The following is a 20,302-nucleotide window of genomic DNA, read 5'->3' as shown; positions in this document are numbered from 1 at the left end:
AGAAAGGCTTTGAAGACAGACAGTCTGTCCTAGAGCCCAAGTTCTTCACCATCACGCCACAGAACTGAGAAAACTTAGATAATCTAGTAAAAAATGTGCCCAAGCACCTAAGAAGTGCTTGATGAATGTTACTTTGTTATAATTATCATTAAACAACTAAGACAGAAAAGACAAGCATGGAAGAGATCTAGGCCTCTTCTCAGGAATATACAAAGTTGTGGAAGAAAAAGACATGAACATAAATGAGCTCGGCATGAGCCAGATGCGGCTTATGTAGCTGGGCACATAGTACACCGAAACTGGAGGAGAGAAAGAATGATTCTGAAGGATTTACAGTTAAAAAAAAAAGTAGATAACCCCATGGAGGTTTGGACTGCAAGACGGCAGAAACGGAGCTGAGGAGATGACTCTTAGGAAGCCTCTTGGATAGGAATTGAGGGAGAAATTTCTCTACTGAGGCACCTGGTAGGCAGCTTGTCTTGTCTTCTCTGGGTATACAGCACTGCTGGACTATGTCAGAGTAAATCCTATGCCACACGATGTATTCTTTGCTTCCATTTCAACAATAGCAGGAAGCCTCTGTTTGGGTTCCTCCCTGTCCCCAGTGGTCCCCAGGGAGGCACAAGCACAGGAGAGACTCTAAGGGCTTACCAAGATTGCACCCCTGGGATCAACCAAGTGAGCCCCAGTTCCTACAGGAAGGTTTTCTTTGCAGGACTGTTGTTGAGGCCCTCATGATGGAAAAGCTACCTTCCAAGGCAGACTTTATTAAAATCAAGATTAGCGATGGCATATTTTCCATTTGGCTTTTAATTGCACAGAACAGCAAGAATCCAAAGAAACCCAGCTAAATGCTGAGCCTCCTTGCTGCATCTTTAACTGCTTCCTGTGAACTTTCTCCACACAGCTCTGGGAGATTATAAATACTTATGGCTTTGCCTTGTGATTCCTGCTCTCCTGAGGGTGTTGGGCTGGAATTAAACACTGAGATTTCTTTGTTTGCCTGTTCTCTATCGTTCATGTCATGCACTGGGTTTGTTTGAGTAACATTTAACACTTGGAGTCTGTCTGGATAATTACTGCCTTTGCCTCATGATACCTACTCTCAAGGAAATGCACGATGAAAGCACTCTGAAGTGACTGGTGAGACGAAACATGAGGAGTACCACAAGGCACGATGGTTTAAATAGCATGCTGAATTCTGAGAGAATATAAGAACCATTGCAACAGGCCGTGTGATTCATATATTTGTAGCAGAATGTAAAAATCATGAATTCTGAGAAGTGGTGGGGACTACAGGTCGCTGGGTTCTTCACAGGGCTACTTGCCTTGTCAGCCATGAAGTGAACAAGGGACAGTGACGTCATTTCCAGTGCAAATTTTAAATTTTCTCACAGAAAGGACAGTATTCATAGGAAGACCGATCACGGGGAAAAAAATGCATGTTATTGTGGGTAGAAGTAAGGGAGACTTGGGATATTGATTAGCAGAGGCTTTGTGGTTAAGATCAAGACTAATTCGTATTAAAATTCCACACACAACCAGATAATCAGAGCCAGAAAGAAAATAGGTTTTCTTCCCTCAACAGAATGTCACTAATACAATGGCTCTTTCCTCTTTCTCCAACTGTGAATCAGTTCCTCAATGCTTTGCTGTGACCCTGAAAACATCTTTCTAGATCACAGGCATCTGTGTGAAGGATGGGCAGCACTTGACAGGATATATTTTTAAAGTATCTTGTCCTGCAAGAATCTCTAAGATAGTCCCCAAAACACCACACCTGGCCCAGATGTTCTCAAACCCTGTGTTTCCTCACTGTTCCTTCCTCCTTGGGTCTCCCCAGTGCAGTGGCCTGCTGTGTTCCCCACCTCCCTGCAAACAGTCCTCAACTGTTTTTGCCATACCTTTTAAGCACATACTTAACCAGGTACCTTCTGCATATGTGGCCTTATTCCAAAGAAGTAAATTTAGTCAAAATAATTTTACCAGGCTGAGTTGGCAAGATATTATCATCATATCAAGGCAGTCAAGTGACATTTACTCTCTATTCACCTTATTCCTCAGAGGAATTTAGGATAAAGCATTCTATGTTCTTAGAAAGAACATGTGTACTCACACATTACTTTATGAATCTCCATATCTATATCTAGATAATCAGTGAGAAAGCATTTTCCTTCCAATATCACCTTCTCCTTTTTTTCCTTTCCAACAGCATTTGGAGATCAAGGAAGTTGAGCATTCTTATGATGCTCTTTTAGTTCATACCCAGACAAACATATATCCCTCAGTGATGGGGATATATCCTGACAGTTGTTCGTTTTTGTTTTTTTTATTCTTGGCTCTCTTAATTCCTTGTCCTGACCAACACCCCCTAGTTTTTCTTTGGTATCCTCATCACTACATACAATGAATTCCATCTTCATCTTTCAACTTACAGACAGCCTCCTTGCCACCTCCAGCTACCTGTCAAAACCGGTCTTGTGGCGTGCATGCCTGTGTGGAACTAACATCAAATAAGCATGTCCTTGGGCTGGCTATACCCATATACAAGGAAGATAGCACTAGAGTGTGGAGAGACCACTCTTTCCCTTGTGATCTTCTTGAGTTCTCTAGGGTGCTGTAGAAAGGTTACAGGCTTAGGGGCTAGCAGGGTTCCACTAGTTTGGACCTTGTGACCTCAATTGTCTATTTTCTCATTTGTGAAGGGGAGAATTGTAATGTGGGCATCAGGTCCACCCTGGGAGATGGGGCCACGCAGGTGGGACTCCAGACCTTTCTCTCAGTCAGAACAGGATAACTTCAGTGAGTGTTAACGTTTTATTTTTCTTACTATCCCAAATCTTGGGCAACTTAGTTTTTAACACAAAGTGGCAATAAATACAGTGTTTAGTATTAGATTTAGATTTAGCATTCTATCTACCATTTTTTCCCCCTTGGTAAAAATGCTCTCAGTTCCCTTCTGCTGGGAGCACCTCTGTGTCATCCCTCTGCTTTCCACTTCTCTGGGGGGCTCCAGCTACAGCACTTCAGGCCTGGGAGTAACAGCTACTGAAGGTGCATCATTTCAAATTATCACATTGATAATTTCTTCCCACACACTTCCTCTCCCCGCTCCACATCCAAGGATCTCTACCGGCATCTCCCTTGGATATCTCAAACTTAATCATACTGTGACCCATAATGTCATCATGATCTTTCTCTCCAAGTCTGTTTCTCTTTGCAGGGCACCTGAATCACCGAATGACACTTGATTCTTTTCCGTGATTCATGTCATAAACCTAAGGGTAGCCCTTAATGTTTGCTGCCCTTGTGTTGTACTAAACCCTGCTCATGGTACAACTTAAATGCTTGGGATTAGTTTCCCAGGGGTCAAAGTAGAAGCCTTCTGCGAAGTCTGTTTGCTATAGGCCATCCGATGAATCTTCTAATAGAGAGCTGGTTAATTCTTCACCCCACCTTGCACCTCTCCCGTCTTCTCAGTGACTTCCCACTGCTCTTGGGACAAAGGCTCAAAACTCCTTAGCACATCCTATCAGCTTCTCCTCACCTCTTTCAGCTTCATTTTACACCAGGCCCCGGTGCCTGCAGCGTCTTCTACCTAACTGCTCTGTCCCTCTTTTTCTGGTTGACTCTTTCATTGTTTAGAATTCAGCTTCTGCTTGAGAAAACTTACGCTGTCCTCCAAGTGCATGAGTCACTATGTCATATGATTTGTGATACACAACGCACTTGTCTGGATGTAATGTTTGTTAGCTTGTTTCTCCCCAGAGATCAGAGAACTCCCCAAAGAGTAGGACCTTGACTGTTTTGCTAGCACGGTATCCCTGGCATTGAGCACACGACCTGGCACACAGCTGCATCTTGAAAATCTGTGATGCCTCAGGACCATGAATTTCAATTTTTTTTTTTGTGTGTATGTCTTGTCCCTTTTCACTAGAATCTTTTAAAACAATCTGTAATCTCATGAGAAGTGATTTTTTTTTTTTAATGTTCCAGGTAACAGGCAGAACCGACTCAGAGCACTGACACTGAAGTTGGTTTGTTTAGTATCTTCCAGATGCACTCTCATCTTCTTTTAATACTAGTCACCCAACAAACACCGTTGCATGAGACGCCCTCTATATAGTACGAAATATAATGGAGAAAGAGAATGAGATTCTTGATTGCGAGAGACAGAGAGACTCAAATGTGAACACATGGTAAGTGATGGAGGAAGGTTTGGATGACAAATTAAATTTGCCTAGGAGGCTTAGAAGGCTTCTAGGAAGGAAATCAGAGACTATTTCAGTGGAATTATGAGAGGGAAGGAAGAAAGAGCATCTGAGCAGAGGGCTGGGTCATGAAAAGGTACAGAGGTTAGATAGGTAACGGAGAAATCACTAGGATGCTGGAAACACTAGAGCCTGGGATGTGAGTAAGAGTGTGGGAGGGGCAAAAGTGATTAGACTGAACAAGACTTGGAGGTGATACCTGGTGTATGTGTGAGCCTCTTCCAAACTAGCCCAAGGATTCTTAATCTTCTGTATGATATTACTCTGAGTTGTTAGGAACCTGTAATAAAGGATACTAGGGCAGGTTAAGGTAAGAATGATGTAGTCTCAAACACTGTGTCATCATGAATATTATGGTATCTAGTAAGTGCTCTCCAAATGCATCAACAGCCACTTCTCATGGGACCTTAACAAAACCAGGTGCCGGGTACAATTTAGAAAATGATGGCAAAGCAATAAGGCACAAGTGATAGGGAACAGGAATGACAGCACAAGCAACAAGGAGCACCTGGAAGGCATGGGCTACCTTGAGTTCTGAAAAACACTCCAGCTGCATTGTGGAGACCTAATTGGTGGAAGGGAAACGTGGTGGCAATCTTCGAGGTATGGATTTCAACGAACATTGAAAAGAGGGTAGCAGTGAGAATAGAATGGGGTAGAAAAGGGCATGTTCAGAAGATTGACTCAGTAGGCTCTGGCATCCTCTCACGTGAGGAGCTTCAAAGGGCTCTAAGAAGGACCCTAGGATAAAAATGCTTTTACAATGAGGAGACAATATCAATGGACTCAGGAAATGCAGATAAACAGCATTTAGGTTGAAGGTGATGTGCACATTCTCACAGAAACTGATTTGTGCAGGTAGGCAGGAGGCCACTGGAAATAGGGGCTTGTAGGCAAAAAGAAGAGCAATAATAGAAACAAACAGTACTTAAAGCAAACAAGCTTCTGCCCTAAGCCTATCTACATTAGTTAGGTGGTGATGGTACACTCTTTAATCCCAGCACATGGGAGGCAGAGGCAGGCTGATCTCTGTGAGTTCATCATAGGGTCATCCTGGTCTACAGAGCAAGTTCTAGGATAGCCAAGGCTACAGAGAGAAACTCTGTCTCAAACAAACAAACAAAAAAGATTATCTACATTAGCTTTATACTAACAGATGTTTCTTCACAATATTCTGTATTCATCATATTAATAAATATTAATACTGTTAAATGATACTACCACATCATACAGTATATTATAAAGTCCTTCTACTTTATAATTGAGGAAATGAAGCCACAGTTAACCTGCTTGAGTAGATCTAGGTGAGACAAAGAGTGGGGAATTCCAGTGCAGGTCTGAGGTCCGGTTTCCACCATGATTCAAACCGCCCATCACATATAAGTGCTGCTGGAATTGCCAGCATGCAGTTAAGACAGAAGAAAGCCACAGAAATTTGTAGCATGAGTTCAAAAGACTAATGAAACCCTTCAGGATCTTTCCCAGACACATAAAGACATATGTGCTGAGTGCTGTGAAGACATCAGATATAGAAGAGGATATAGACATGGAAACGAAGAGAGGAAACACAAAGTAAGTGTGGGAGCGCCAAGTGAGGCTTCTTACTGAGCCAGAGGCCTCTACTGTATTCATCAACATGCAGAGAACCATGAACATACTGGAAAAGAATTCTGAGATAAGTGGTGGAATAGAAACGTGATTCTGTGAGTGGGAGAAGCCATGGAAACAAAAGAGATAAACTGTTCTCAGGAAAGTGAGAAGGAGCGCTACGAACAAAGGAGGTGATGGGAAAGTCAAGAGCACAGAGGAGCAGAAAGGCACGGGGAGGAAACTAGACAGCAGTTGTAACTCCAACTCCAGCTGCCCAGGAGTCAGATGAGCCCCACACAGCAAGCATGACATCAGTCCAGAGAGCACAGGAAGCCACGTGACAACAGAGGCCCCAGTCAGACGTCAATCTAAAGCCAGCGCAGAGATCGGCAGTGCATTGGACTCCTGCAGCGCAACCTAGCTTAATGGCAGAGACCCATGGCATTGCGCACCATCCCTGGAGTGCTATGCCCAGGAGCCATGTGAAAGTGGGCCTACTATTCGGGGCCAAACCATGCCAGGGGTCACAAAACATAGAACAATCATAAATTAGGGTGCCTAGTATACTCTGCCACAGTGTCTGGGTAGGAGATGGCTATGGCTGACTGTCATAGAGAGGGCGGATCTGTCACAAGCCCACTGGAAAGTTTAAAAACCTAGGGTGCCAGCCATGGAGGGTAGAATGGCTGTGTGCTCCACTCTCTGTAGCAAATGTGAAACTGATCACATGTGGCATGTGGTTTATTATGGGGCCTAGTCTGAAAGAACTGAGACCGAGAACATGGAATTATTTGGTTCCTACAGTTCACCCCACCAGCTCAGAACTCTGTTAGACAGAGTTAGTCAGTCACACTTGCTGAGACATTTGGAGACATATCATAGCTTAGACACTTGCCACAGCCCCAGCTTCACAAACTAAGGCCCCTAGAGAAAAACAAATTGCTGCCCAGAGGGCTGTGGTATATTCAAAATCAAACCTTGTAGGAAGTGCAAGGCAGGGCCTGTGCAAGCAGACACGCATGTATAATGTACCATCCTATTCAGTGAGAACTGAGAGAAACTGCAAACCTCAGCTGAGATCACCACCTGGGAAGGATCTTCTCTTATCCAAGGTAAGAGGAGACTTCTTTTTAAATTGATTTTTCTTTTCCTTCTTACTTTTATCTAATATATGCATACATATATACTTTTAAGCTGGATTTTTTTGCACCCTATCTTTTATCGTCTCACTTTTTTCCATTTTTACTTTCTACCTTTTTTTCAAAAAAGTATCTTCCTTTTTTCTTTCCTGCCCTCCTTTAAAATAATCTTATTATTAATTTTACATTCATTAGTTTAAAATATTTATCTTATTTTTAATTATGTGTATGTGTGTGCATGCATGTGCACATGAGTACAGGTGTGTGTGTAGGCCAGATGGGTTGGATTCCCTGGAGCTGGAGTTATAGATGGCTGTGAGCTGCCTGATGTGGGTGCTGAGAACTGAACCCGCGTCCCCTGAAAGGGCAGTGTTTGAATGAGAACGGCTCTCATAGGCTCATGTGTTTCAATACTTGGTTCACAGTTGATGGGACTGTTTGGGGAGGGTTAGGAGGTGTGAACTTGTGGTAAGTCACTGGGGGCAGACTTGGAGATTTCAAGACTAGTGCCCTTTTGAGTTAGCACTCTTTACATGCTGCCTGTGGATGGAGATGTGAGCTCTCAGCTGCTGCTGCATCACCATTACCATGTCTGATTCTGTGCTCCCAGCCATGAAGGTGATAGCTTTTTCTTTCATTCCTTCTTTTCTTCCTTCCTTCCTTCCTTTCTTCCTTCCTTCCTTCCTTCCTTCCTTCCTCCTTCCCTCCCTCCCTCCCTCTCTCTCTCCTTTTTTTTTTTGATCCCGTATTTCTTTCTCTCTGTCACAATAGCCATGGCTGTCCTGGAACTTGCTCTTTGACCAGACTGGCTTTTAACACAGTGATTCCCCTGCCTCTGCATCTTGGGAGGTGATAGATTCTTATTCTCCTTGAACCATAAGCCCCAAAGAAACCCTTCCTTCTATAAGTTGGTTGGTCATGGTATTTTATCACAGAAATAGAAAAGTAGCTAAAACATATTCTTAACTGCTGAGCCATCTCTCCAGTCCCACATTCATTAATTTTTAATAGTTTTGTTTATTTCATATAATTTTATCCTTTCCTGTCATTAGTAGGGTACCTGTTTTAAATGTTTTTTCAAACCATATTCCCATATCTTGTTTGTATTTGCATTGTTGCTATGGTTTGTTTTCTCCTCTCTGAGAAGTGCAGGGAATCATGTCCTTAGGAGAAAGCTGCTCATAAACTCAGTTAAACAGAAGAAATATCCATCCCAATAGATGAGCAAATCTCAAGTAGAAGAAATACAGAAAAACAAGTAGCATTATTTGTGCAAGAATTGATGCTTTCCCTCTATCCTGTGGATGCTGGGGAATCAAACCCAGGTCATCAAGCATGGGCACAAGTGCCTCTCATCTTACATGATTCTTCAGTAACTAGACAAACTAATTAAAAAAAAAACAATTTAAAAAACGATGAATGAAATCAAAGAAAATATAAACAATCTGCTGAATGAATTAAGAAGTAAATATAGGATTTGAATGAGCAATTCAAAAGAGGCTTACACATTTCAGGAAGGAGGTAAACTGAAATCTCAGAAGCAAAAATATCAATGACCCAGATAAAAATTCATTTAAAAGATTCACCAACAATGTGGAAGAAAGACTATCTGGGCGTGAAGATAAGATTAATGGATTATTACATTCAGATAGTAATGAAGAAAAAAATATAACAAAACATACATGACATAAAGAATATGATTAAAACATCCATATTGAAAATAACTTACACTGATGAAGGACCAAAGATGCATTCTAGATATAGAGAAAACAAATTTGATGAATTAATGTGAGAATTTCCCTAAATCTTGGGAAAGATAAGGATATTCAGGTACAGGCAGTGTTTAGAACCCCAAACATACACAGCCAGAAAAGCTTTTCACATGATATTGTGAACTATCAAAGGTATATAATGAAAAAGAATGTTGAAAGCTGTAATAGACGTGCAAGTTCCTTATAAAGGCACACTCATCAGGATGACATCAGCTTCTGCAGCAAAGCCTCCGAAGGATGGGAAGGTGTGGAAGACAAGGCGGGGCGAATGAGAGAGGGTGAGCTACCTAGTTTATTATCTGAAGCACAGCCATTCTTAGAAACTGGAAGGGAAATAAAGTCTTTCAATATAAGCATAAACAAGAGGAATGGGTGACAGGTGCACCAGAATTACAAACCATGGACAAAGCAATCCCACAGATAGAGAAAAGAAAGAAAAACGTAAGGCGAGCACAAAAGTGTCAAAAGCACACCAGGAGGGCAGGTATTCAGGTGACAAACAGGAGCAAATCAAACACGACTAGTTCAGTGAACCATCAAAACGAAGGACAGAAAAGGAAATGAATGTGAGTTATTAAAGTTATAAGAAAAATAAAGTGAAAGAGAATAGTACATAACTTTCAGTACTAACCTTTAATATAATGTTCTTAATTTTCTGACTGAAAAATGAAGACTGGTCAACTAGATTAAAAACAAGACCCCCATAATTCACTGCCTCTAAGAAATTCAGCTTTGAATGATATTTAAAGCAATTAGGAGTAACTATATTCATACCCAACAAACACACTTCAGGCCAAAATTTGTCAGAAGAAGACATAGGTTATGGTTACTAAATATTGATAGAGAGAGCAATTCATCCAGAAGATAAGACTTCACACACATACACACACATACATACACACACACATACATACACACATACATACATACACGCACATACAAGCAGGTGCACATGTCTGTACAAAACACTAAATTTCATATAACAAAAACCACAGGGTATAAAGAGACAGATAGGTCATAATTCAAATACCGTGTGTGAGAATACTATATTTTCATCTACAGATAGGTCACTCAGGCCACAAAAGAAATGAACAATACTGGACTTATTTATACCACAGGCCTAATAAACTGAGCCATTTATACAGGATTCTAATTAACAGCATACACATTTTCATCAACATTTGCATCTTTCTCCAAAACAGACCATATTTTAGGACATAAAACAAGTCTTAGCATGTATAAGAGCACTGAAATATCTTATCAGACTATAATAGAGTGAAACCACAAGTCAACAGCAAAAGAAATTATAGAACTACAAAAACACAGAGATTGAACAATGCATTTTAGAGGGAATAATGGGTCAATGAAAGGAAAGTGGAAAAATTCTTGGATTCAAGTGAAAATGGAAACACAGGGCCTGAGATATGACTCAGTGGATAAGAACACACACTGTTCTTCAAGAGGACCCATGTTCAGTTCCCAGTACTCATGTCAGGTAATTCACCACCAGAGCATGGGGCATCTGATGCTTCTGGCCTCTGTGAACTCCTACACTTGTGTGCACAAATCCACACATAGACATACAATTAAAAACAATAAAAAAATCTTAAAAATACAAAAATGGAAACCAGAATACCAGAAACCATGAGATACACCAATGTGGGGAAGCTTACAGTTTTGAGTGACTACATTAAAATAATAAATTAACAATGTAACTCAAGGTCTCAGTGAAGCAACTAAACCCCAAGTTAGAAGATATAAATAAAAACCAGAGAGGCAAATAATACTGACACAAAAGAATAAAATAAAGATCAATGAAACAAAGAGCCTGTTCTTTTAAAGGATAAAACTGATGAACCCTTAGCCAAACTAACTAATGAGTGCCTAGTACCTGAGGAGGTCAGAAGAGGGCATCATATCCCTGGAATTTGAGTTTCAGACAGTTGTGAGCTGTCATGTGGGTGCTGGGAATCAAATCTGAGTCCTCTGGAAGAGCAGTCAGTATTCTTAACTACTGAGCCACCTCTCCAGCCAATCACTTAGGAATATTTGAAAACTTAAATTGCAGTAAATTGAAAAATATGTAAGACATAGCCAAATTCCTAGACATAACTACCCAAATCGAAGCAAAAAGATATAAATATATCAACAATAAACACTGAGTTGAAACTGTCATAAAAACAAAACTAAAAACAAAGGCAAGCCCAGGGCTGAATGAGTTCATAGTCTAATTCTGCCAGGTGTTTAAAGGGGAACTAACACCAATACATCTCCAACTATATCTTGAAATAGAAGGGGAAGGAATGCATATATTAAATATGGACACTTCTCTTCCCAGTTGTCTCATTTAGAGTCACTGGAGACTAAGGCATTGTACAATGCATCTTAACAGATCACAGCTAATTTTCTGGCATAATTTTCTAAGAACTGTTGTATAAAATGTATTTTCTTTCCTTAATGAATAAACTCACCATTTATCCACTCCTCAGACCCTAGCAGCTGGCCCACTTGGAGACCATGTCAGTTGACCTAATGGGCTTATATTGCTAGCAATCCATGGAGCCTGCTTAATGATCAACGGGATTTATTTGGGGTTAAATCACGAGTCAGAATAAAGGAATTTGTTGAAGGATCCTGGAAGGGTAAGGCACGGTCCAATGCAGTTCTCTGGCTAGCTCTGCCCTTGTCCGTCCATCCGTCCGTCTGTCTGTCCGTCCATATCAGCATCCAAAACCACAAGGTAGTGAAGAGAGAGAGCATGTAGGGCATCCCAGGTCTTAAGGGTCCCCCAGCGGCCATGCCCCAGGGGCATGTACCTCAAGGTCACAGGCAGGTGTACCAGCTACCTGTTACCTCACTAGGGGCAGTGCTTCAGAGTATGGCTCAAACAGTCACCCACTACATTGGCTCAAACAAAATTTGTTCTCATGGTGACTGATGAAAGGTGTTTGTTTTTTTAAAGATAATTTGTAAATACTGGAAGAAGCAATTGATTGTTTAAATGGATGGGCACCAACATATGAATGATGAAATCAAAGAAAGACAGTATATAGAAATATAATAAACCTCTATCAATCCTAAAGAAATGGAAATATAAGCCAGGTGGTGGTGGTGCATGCCTTTGATCCTAGTACTTGGGAGGCAGAGGCAGGTAGATCTCTGTGAGTTTGAGTCCAGCCTGGTCTACAGGTGAGTTCCAGGACAGCTAAGGCTGTTACAGAAAGAAATCCTGTCTTGAAAAACCAGGAAATAATGGAAATACACAAAGTGTCTGATACAGAATCCAAAACAATCACCTTAAAGAAGCTTCCTGAGACTCCATTGCTGAAGACACTTTGGTTAGAGGTCATGAAGCAATCAAGGTGGCAATGACTAGGAAGCTTCCTCCCTGCTGGTGACTGACTTTCATACTGGCAGGTATTATTCAGGCTGATGTGAGAGGAAAGGTCATCAACAGACTTACACAGCTACGAACCCTGAAAACTCCAATACCTAGTGTGGCAAGGTATGCCCATGGGTTCACTAGCGGCAGAAATGTTATAGGAATAACCAACTTCTTTCCGAGTGGATTTAAGGTTTGTTCCCCAGGAGGAAATGCATGACTGGTGCTGTAAATCTAGCCAAGAATTCATGGTTGTGGAGTTCATAGGCTTCAGGGGTGAATCTACTACTATTATTTTGTTAAATGGACATAGTATCCACTTGCCTTCTAAACTTATATTCTTATACCCAGAGACAAGTGCAGCTTCTAGGCCACATTAGACAAGTTGGGTTTTACTTCTGGACAGTGAGTGAAAGGCAGTAAATGCAGAGGTTCATTCCTAGTCAAAGTGTATTGAATAAGCAACTGTGGAGTGCTCAGGCACAAATGGGACCATCTCGGAGGAGGAGGATAAAGATGGTAAGAGCCAGAGACTGGAGAGGACCATAGTGAAAAAATCTTCTGGAATTATGGGAATACTAAATGCATGAACTCACAGAAGCTGTGGTTGCCTGCACAAGAGCTACTCAAGTTCAATGCAGTCAGCTTTCAAGTTTGGAGTGTGAGGGGCTCATGAGTCCACACCCCTTGGTGAGGACCTAGTGACAGTTAATGGCATCTAGGGTGTGAGAGTCAGTTTTCTTTAAGGGTGTGGCTCCTGCTAGTTCTACTGTGCTCCTTTGGATGGCCTCATACCCATAAGTAGATGGGTACCACAAACTGGACTTGGGTTATTAAAATTAAAAAAAAAGACACAAAGTTGTGTGAATGAGGAGTGGATCCTGGATGGACCTGAGAGGAGTTGTGGGGAGGAATTTGAGGGGAATATGGTCAAAATACAGTATGCATGTATAAATTCTGAAATAATCAATAAAGTACCATATTAACAAAGTAGCTTACTATACTATATGAGAACACAGGAGCTAGGTAAATCAGGAAAACATATAAACAGTAAATTTAATGAGATAGAAATAATAAAAATAATCTCTATGATAGAAGTCTATAAAGGCAGAATTGAAAAAAATTCAACAGCTTTAACAGAAAGGACAAAAAGAAATATAAAACAAACAAACAAGAAAGTCCAAGTCATCTGACACTAGCATCCAATCAGAGGAGCGAGGAAGAACAGGAGGAAGAGAGAAGGAAATTCGGGGGCTTCTCTCTCTGCTTCCTGATTGCAGACACAGTGTGACCAGCCTTGTCACCATTCCTGAACACGATGAAACCGTCAGCCCAGAGAGACCCTTCTTCCCTTGAGTTCTCTTCCTCATGGATATGATCAGAGCAACAAGAAAGGTGATGGGGACAAGTTGGTAGTAGTCTGAAACCATTTTTCTTCATGGTTGTTCCCTACCCCAAGACCTTTTACCAGAGAATGTGAAACGTACACATGAAGAAAAAACAAAAGACATCAACTATAATCTCACTACCCAGCATAACCTCTGTCAACATTGGGGTGCCTTTCTTAACAGCATATTTCTGAGGTAATGCGAATCCAGACCATGCTTCATACTTCACCATTTTTTATTTATTTTTTTATTTTTTGGTTTTTTGAGACAGGGTTTCTCTGTAGCTTTGGAGCCTGTCCTAGAACTCATTCTGTTGACTAGGCTGGCCTCGGATTCAGAGATCTGCCTGTCTCTGCTTGTGGGGATTAAAGGTGTGTGCCACTACTGTCTGGCCATACTTCACCCTTTTAAGGACTCATCTTTTATCCATCTGCTACTATATTTTAAAATATACTTTGTCATTTTTTTGTTTTTCGAGACAGGGTTTCTCCGTGTAGCTTTGCGCCTTTCCTGGAGCTCACTTGGTAGCCCAGGCTGGCCTCGAACTCAAAGAGATCCACCTGCCTCTGCCTCCCGAGTGCTGGGATTAAAGGTGTGCGCCACCACCGCCCCGGCAATATACTTTGTCATTAAGATTCCCCAAATCACAAATTAATATAGATACCTGACACAGCAAAGGTCAAAACGGGTATAATTTGTGTACCTCTGAGTACTGTGAAATATGCAAAAGGCAAAGGGATATTAATACATTGATATTTCTAAAGTGCCTTCCAGATAGGCTGTAACAATTTACATGAAACTTGAGTGGCTCACTTCATGTTTTTCAACAGTGTTAACTTAAAATCATCGAACCTCATTGATTGGAAAAACTGGTATCTGCACTCCTTAAATTATTAATGAAGGTTAATTATTTTTTGTTTGTTTTTTCAAGACAGGGTTTTTCTGTGTAACAGCTGTGGCTGTCCTTGAACTCACCAGGCTGGCCTCAAACTCATAAAAATCTACCCGCCTCTACCTCCCAAGTGCTGGGATTAAAGACATGCATCACCATGCCCGGCAAAGATTAATCTTTTTATATTGCTTTCTAAACAACTATCCCTTACATATAAAATTGGTGTTGGGTTTTCTTTGCAGCAGATGCATCCTTTCAGTTATTTTATAAAGCCTGCTCTGAACTTCTTTGACATAAGGCCTTCAAGGGCCAGATGCAACTGCTAGTATCAATGTTCCACTTAGAGAATATCCATTTTCTTCCTCCACCATTTAAAAGTCAAGTTATAACTGTGCAATCCTTACAAGCTATATAATTTTTGGTACATATATACACTGTGAATTATCAACACAGGATACCTAATTTTCCCATCATCTCTTCTTCCTGGTGATACCATTTTAAGTTTAACTCTTCTAGGTGCTTTGAATTAGATGATTCAATAATCACAAATATAATTGCTTTCACTGTAAAGTCCTTATCTATCTCGTGTGGCTGGGACCTTGAACCCACCAGCCAATGACTTCTCAACCTCTTTAAGTTCCTGGTGCTGTCAGCACCTCTGCCTTAGTAAGCTTTTGATTTCAAATGACACCTATGTTTGTGGCCATGCCTCTCTGAACATGCCTAGTCATTACAAATGCTACCTGTGGCCATTTGTTATGCGTTAGTGGCATCTAAGTCACATAATGGCTATATGGCAAAGCTGTTTATTTTTGATTTTCATGAATACCTTGAAATGGCATTGCATTCATCAAAGGTATTCCAAACACAGAGCAGAAAATGTTTGGAGTAAAATTCTGATGCTATCCTGCCAGCTCTGTCTGTGTTGAAGGCTAGGTCTCCAGTCCTACGGATGCCACTAGAACAGACAAGCTACATGCAAAGACTGAGGATACTCAGACCTGATCCAGAAGTGAAACAAGGAGCATGAATGTGATATAATAAGAGATTCCTGAAAAGAAGAATTTTTTTCCAAAGGAAAACACTTGCAAAACTCTTCGCATAAGCAATGAAACCAACCAACCCCCACATTGTTGACATAGTGTTCATTTCTTGTTTGAAGTTTTTCTTAAAACTGAAACAACTTTGCTGTGTGTGTGTGTGTGTGTGTGTGTGTGTGTGTGTGTGTGTGTGTGTACACATGCATGTATCTACTTATTTTGTATTGCTAGTGACTGAATCCTTGGCCTTGTACATGCCAGGTAGATACTCTGCCACTACATTACACCCCAATCCACATTTATTTTTTTAAACTACAATTTCACACTTATATATTTAGAAATATAAGAGATATGTCTAAAAATTCCCAAAGATTATTTCTTAATTTTACTTGCAAAGGTGAAAAAATGATACATTACCTTTGAAACTAGCAGTGCAATGATTTCTTTCACAGTGTTGTCAATCAAATCATCTATTTTTGAATGGTACTGTTGCTAGGTTTTAAAAGACAAAATGCATTAGTGGATACAGACATGCATTCTTTGTTGTAAGTCACGACTGCTCTAAAGCTACTCGTTATGGCATATCAAATTTACTTAAAAATGATCATTTTTGTACATTAAAAGAACAAAGCTGTGACAATGATCCATCCAGTCAACACTTTCTGCATTGCGGTCGGAAAATTTTCCCATGTGCACTGTTGAGTTAAGCAGCTAATGGGGTTATTACGGGGGTTGAATTGAGTTCTTGTCCTTATTCAGGCAGAGGAATGTGAAGGGTACTTTTTGTCTTCTCCTCTGTAATGAAGGTGGTCCTGTATTTTTCTAAAGGGTTGGTTTAGCCAGAGAAGCAAGGAGACTAAAAAAAGATTTAATTAATACAGCATTTCATGTCTGACAACTCTCATTCATAAGTTATTTTAAATGTGCCCTAGAAATAAAATGCACTCCTGATTGTTCTCCCTAAAAGGACTTTTTTGTCAGCCCAGGAGCAGCGGTGTATACAATTCTTACGACATGCTCAAGCAAGGGCAAAATTAAAATTTCATCAACAAAAGGGAATAGATGGTAACAAATTAATCGGCCATAAAAGGTACAATGAAACAACACTACTCCCCATAGCTTTATGACTGCTTCCTCATGAACAAGATGTCTTTAAATAAATACAAAAAAGATGTATTTAAAATAAACCTGAAAGACTCCTGCTTTTGCTTTCTTTAGAGAGATTACTAGGAGGTTCCTTTATTAAATTAGCAGAAGCTTGGGCTTCGTGGCATCTATTTAAACAGTAATTCATTCTTTGGAAGCATTTATCTGACAGCAGATTGTCCCCAATGGCCACTTCACAGAAAATGCGACTTGTAAAGACTAACCCTATCCTGATGATCCAAGGCTTCTAGGAACAGAGAGAATAATGCACAGACTGAAAGTCCTCGTGGCAGGATAAACATTAGACCAACTTCACAGCTGCCAGCCGAATGGTTCCCTAAGTTCTATGTATTTGAAAGCTATTTTTTCTTTCTTCGCAAAACATGTCTCAAAGTTTCCACACAGAACAAAACATCAACTCAGGCTTGCTTTGGAATACAAGGGAATGATCCCCATACCCTCAAGGGCTCTAATAGTTAAGAGTGGTCATCATCTACTTGTGTAAATAATGAAGCAGAATGCTGAAGCTTGTAAGTTATTCTCTTTCTCTCTTTGTTTCCTCTCTCTGTCTCCGTCTCTGTCTGTGTATTGACACTGGTCTCAAATGAACCACATGCACATGACCACTGAGCTTTCTGGATATGGACTGCTTGTCGGGTTCACTTAAAGCCATGCTGACTCCCACAGCTTTGTTCCCCAAAGGACAAAGAGAACGGACATTGGGCATAATGGGTGAATTTACACTGCAGGAGAGTTGGAATGTTCAATGTCGGCATAGGAAATGAGACAACAGAGAAAAACAAACTTGAAGCAAAAGAGTGAAGTTCAGCCAGACAAGCTGACTGATAGGTAGCTGAGATTGAGATTTACTTAAACAGTTGATGCTCTGGGCCATAAGCATGCTTCAGGGCCAATGCCATCGTTTTAGTACTCCGACTAAGTGATTTGTAGGGTGAAACCCAACAGACACCCTTGCAAAACGGCCTCCCAGCTCCAGCCAAAAGCTGCACAAGTAAGTGGGTGGTGAAAAGCTTATGCAAATGAGTCCTGCCTCTCCCCTTTCCTGTCCCTGCTCCAGACCTGTGTCTGTGCAGCACAAAGGAATGAAACAGCCGTCATGGTCCCACTGTGGGGTGGAACTGGAAAGAGGTACAGGCGACAGGCATGCAGCACCATATACCCCACTAAAATGGAGAGCACTCTACAACAGGGAGGTGTTACTGAGGCATGCAGACTCTCAAAGGTGTTCTTAAACATGCCTTGGCCTCAATGCTCTACTTGCCATATATTTCATATTTCAACTCTTTAAATATTTTTAAAAATATTTTACTTCATTTATTCCTCTTATGTGTATGGGTGTTTTGCTTACATGTATGTCTGTGCATTACTTGTATGTTTGGTGCTGCAGGAGGCCAGTAGAGGGCTTGCATTCCCTGGGTCTGGAGTTATAGATGGTGTGAACCAAAATATGGGTGCTAAGAATTGAACTCAGATCCTTTAGAAGTGCCGTCACTGCTTTTAACCACTAAGCCATCTCTCCAGCTTCCATATTTTGACTCTTAAGGAACAAAATATCCTCAGAATGCTATTACATATAAGATAGTAGAGGTCTACATGTTAAATTTTTGCATTGGATTAATCCTTGCAATTCTTAAAATCAGTGATGAGCTACTCTTGAAGCCATTTATACTCCTCTTATTGAAAGGCTCAGAAAGTCAATGCAGTCAAGACATTCTGATAATGTCAACCCCTGGGTGTACTTTCTTTGATCCCTGATCTAGACATAGAGAGGGAGAAAAGAAAAAAGGAGAGATAGAAATGGATGTATAAGAATGAGTGGAGTTAAATTGAAAAACAAAAGGATCAATATGTCTATATCTTTAATGTATGACTCCAGAGGCCATCAAATGTGGGGGTGGGTCACTAGATTAATACAATATGGGAGTCTGCTGCTATAAATTCATCCCATCATCTGGGAACACTAGTCAGGATGTAGTGTGAACATCCATATTTTATGTATTCATTCTGCAAAGAAGCAAACCATATGTATGGGTTATATGGGTATGCCAATATAGCTAAAAGAAAGCTAGTCAGTCACTCAATAGACTTGGTAGCTTTCAAAGATTAAAAAGTAACACTCTAAATCACAAAGTAGCAACAAACAGAATTTTTCTGCAGAGCTATTTTTATTGCTTAAGCTAAAACTGATACACTGTTTTTCACTTCAATGAACAAATAACATTGTTGACAAAATTTTTGAAAGTTTTTGTTCTCCACTACAAAAACTTCTATAAATGGTGTGTGTGTGTGTGTGTGAGTGTGTGTGTGTGTGTGTGTGTCTGTCTGTCTGTGTGTGCATGTGTGTACAGGTGTATATACACACACATGCATGGGTTAGAGGACAACCTTGGGCCATTCTCTAGGAGTTTTTCAGCTTGTTGATACAGGGTCTATCACTGGTCTGAGGATCTCCATTTTGACTAGATATGCTAGCCAACAAGTCCCAGGGGCCCTTCTGTTTCTGCCTCCCTGAGCTCAGAGTGCAATCCTGCACCCCGGGCCTTTGCAGGTGCCTTCAGGGGATCGAATTCAGGACCTCACGCTCTCATAGCAAGCCTTTGCTGATGAAGCCATCTTCCCAGCTCCAAAACTCTACAAATTATTTTAAAAACATTTACACTTATTTTAAAATATTCTTATTAGGCTATTTCTGATTGGACTGCTAGTCCTAAGAACCACAGTGTTGGCAGAGTGTAGTTCAATTGCAAATTGATTTTTTTTTCCACATCTGCCCTCAAAAGCAAACAGGTTATATCTTTCTTCTTCTGAGAATGAACTTCAATTTACATTTGGACAATCGTTTAGAAATCCTTGCTTCAGAGCCCAGGCATATTTACAATCCTGGCATTGCGACACTCAGGTGGATATCATCATTTCACTGGACTGTTCACATGCAAATATATTAGAAATGGAGACTAACCAAATGCGGTGCAAACTAGACTCTGGCCCTTCTTTTGGGTTGCATTTTATTAGGATTGGTTTGCTTGTTCTGGGAATGGGAACATTCCCCTTTAATTGATAACTAATCCTGTAGAAGCAGGACCCCTGGCTCACCTGAGCTACTCATTAATTTGCTCACATTCTCACGTCTTCATTCCCAGTCAATGGGACCAGGGGGGAGTGGTTGAGGGCAGATGAATGTCTATAGCATAGGTAGTCATTTGCTTTTCTACAGCAATGGGTAATAAGGATTCCAAACAATGTGGTGGTTTTATGATCTCAACATCTGTCCTGAGGGACTGGCCTAAGTCTGCTGACTCATTATAAACATCTGTCACATGAGTAGACCATTCACTCACTAATCACTTCATTAAACCCTATTCTGGGCCTTGGAGAGAACCTTTACATCATCATGTGGCACATAAGAAAATAGAATTGCAATCTGGGGACACAGGCAGGTCTTTGGTGTGGTCAGGAGTGGAGGGATTTTTTAATTTCATCAATGACAATATATTAATAACAAATTACCACAGAGTTCAGTGAATTCACTTCATTTCTGCTAGGTTTAACTATGTAGTATATGCTTTACATGGTTCTGAATTGTCCATTAATCTAGTTTTGTGAGCAACTTCGTTTCTTTCTGAAACAACAATTTCAAAACCTGGCAGAGAGAGGTGGGGGA

The 20,302-nt window shown here is 40.7% G+C and overlaps 1 protein-coding gene across 14 annotated transcripts in view; it reads right to left on the bottom strand.

Annotated features, from left to right (window-relative positions):
* Cadps2 (calcium dependent secretion activator 2) overlaps window positions 1–20,302 on the bottom strand; it is a 552,385-nt gene that overhangs the window by 45,745 nt on the left and 486,338 nt on the right. For 13 of the 14 annotated variants that reach the window (XM_037203488.1, XM_037203487.1, XM_037203485.1 and 10 more), the window contains one exon: window positions 15,892–15,966. In XM_037203488.1, the coding sequence (XP_037059383.1) occupies window positions 15,892–15,966 (75 nt within the window). Of the gene's footprint in view, window positions 1–2,323; window positions 4,552–15,891; window positions 15,967–20,302 lie in introns of those variants that run through there. The other variant, XM_028872987.2, reaches the window with a different exon arrangement.

The sequence above is a fragment of the Peromyscus leucopus genome, chromosome 3, assembly GCF_004664715.2.
Source record: "Peromyscus leucopus breed LL Stock chromosome 3, UCI_PerLeu_2.1, whole genome shotgun sequence".
NCBI lineage: Eukaryota > Metazoa > Chordata > Mammalia > Rodentia > Cricetidae > Peromyscus > Peromyscus leucopus.
Note: the sequence above shows the minus strand (reverse complement) of the source record. Positions and strands in the feature narration are given on the sequence as shown.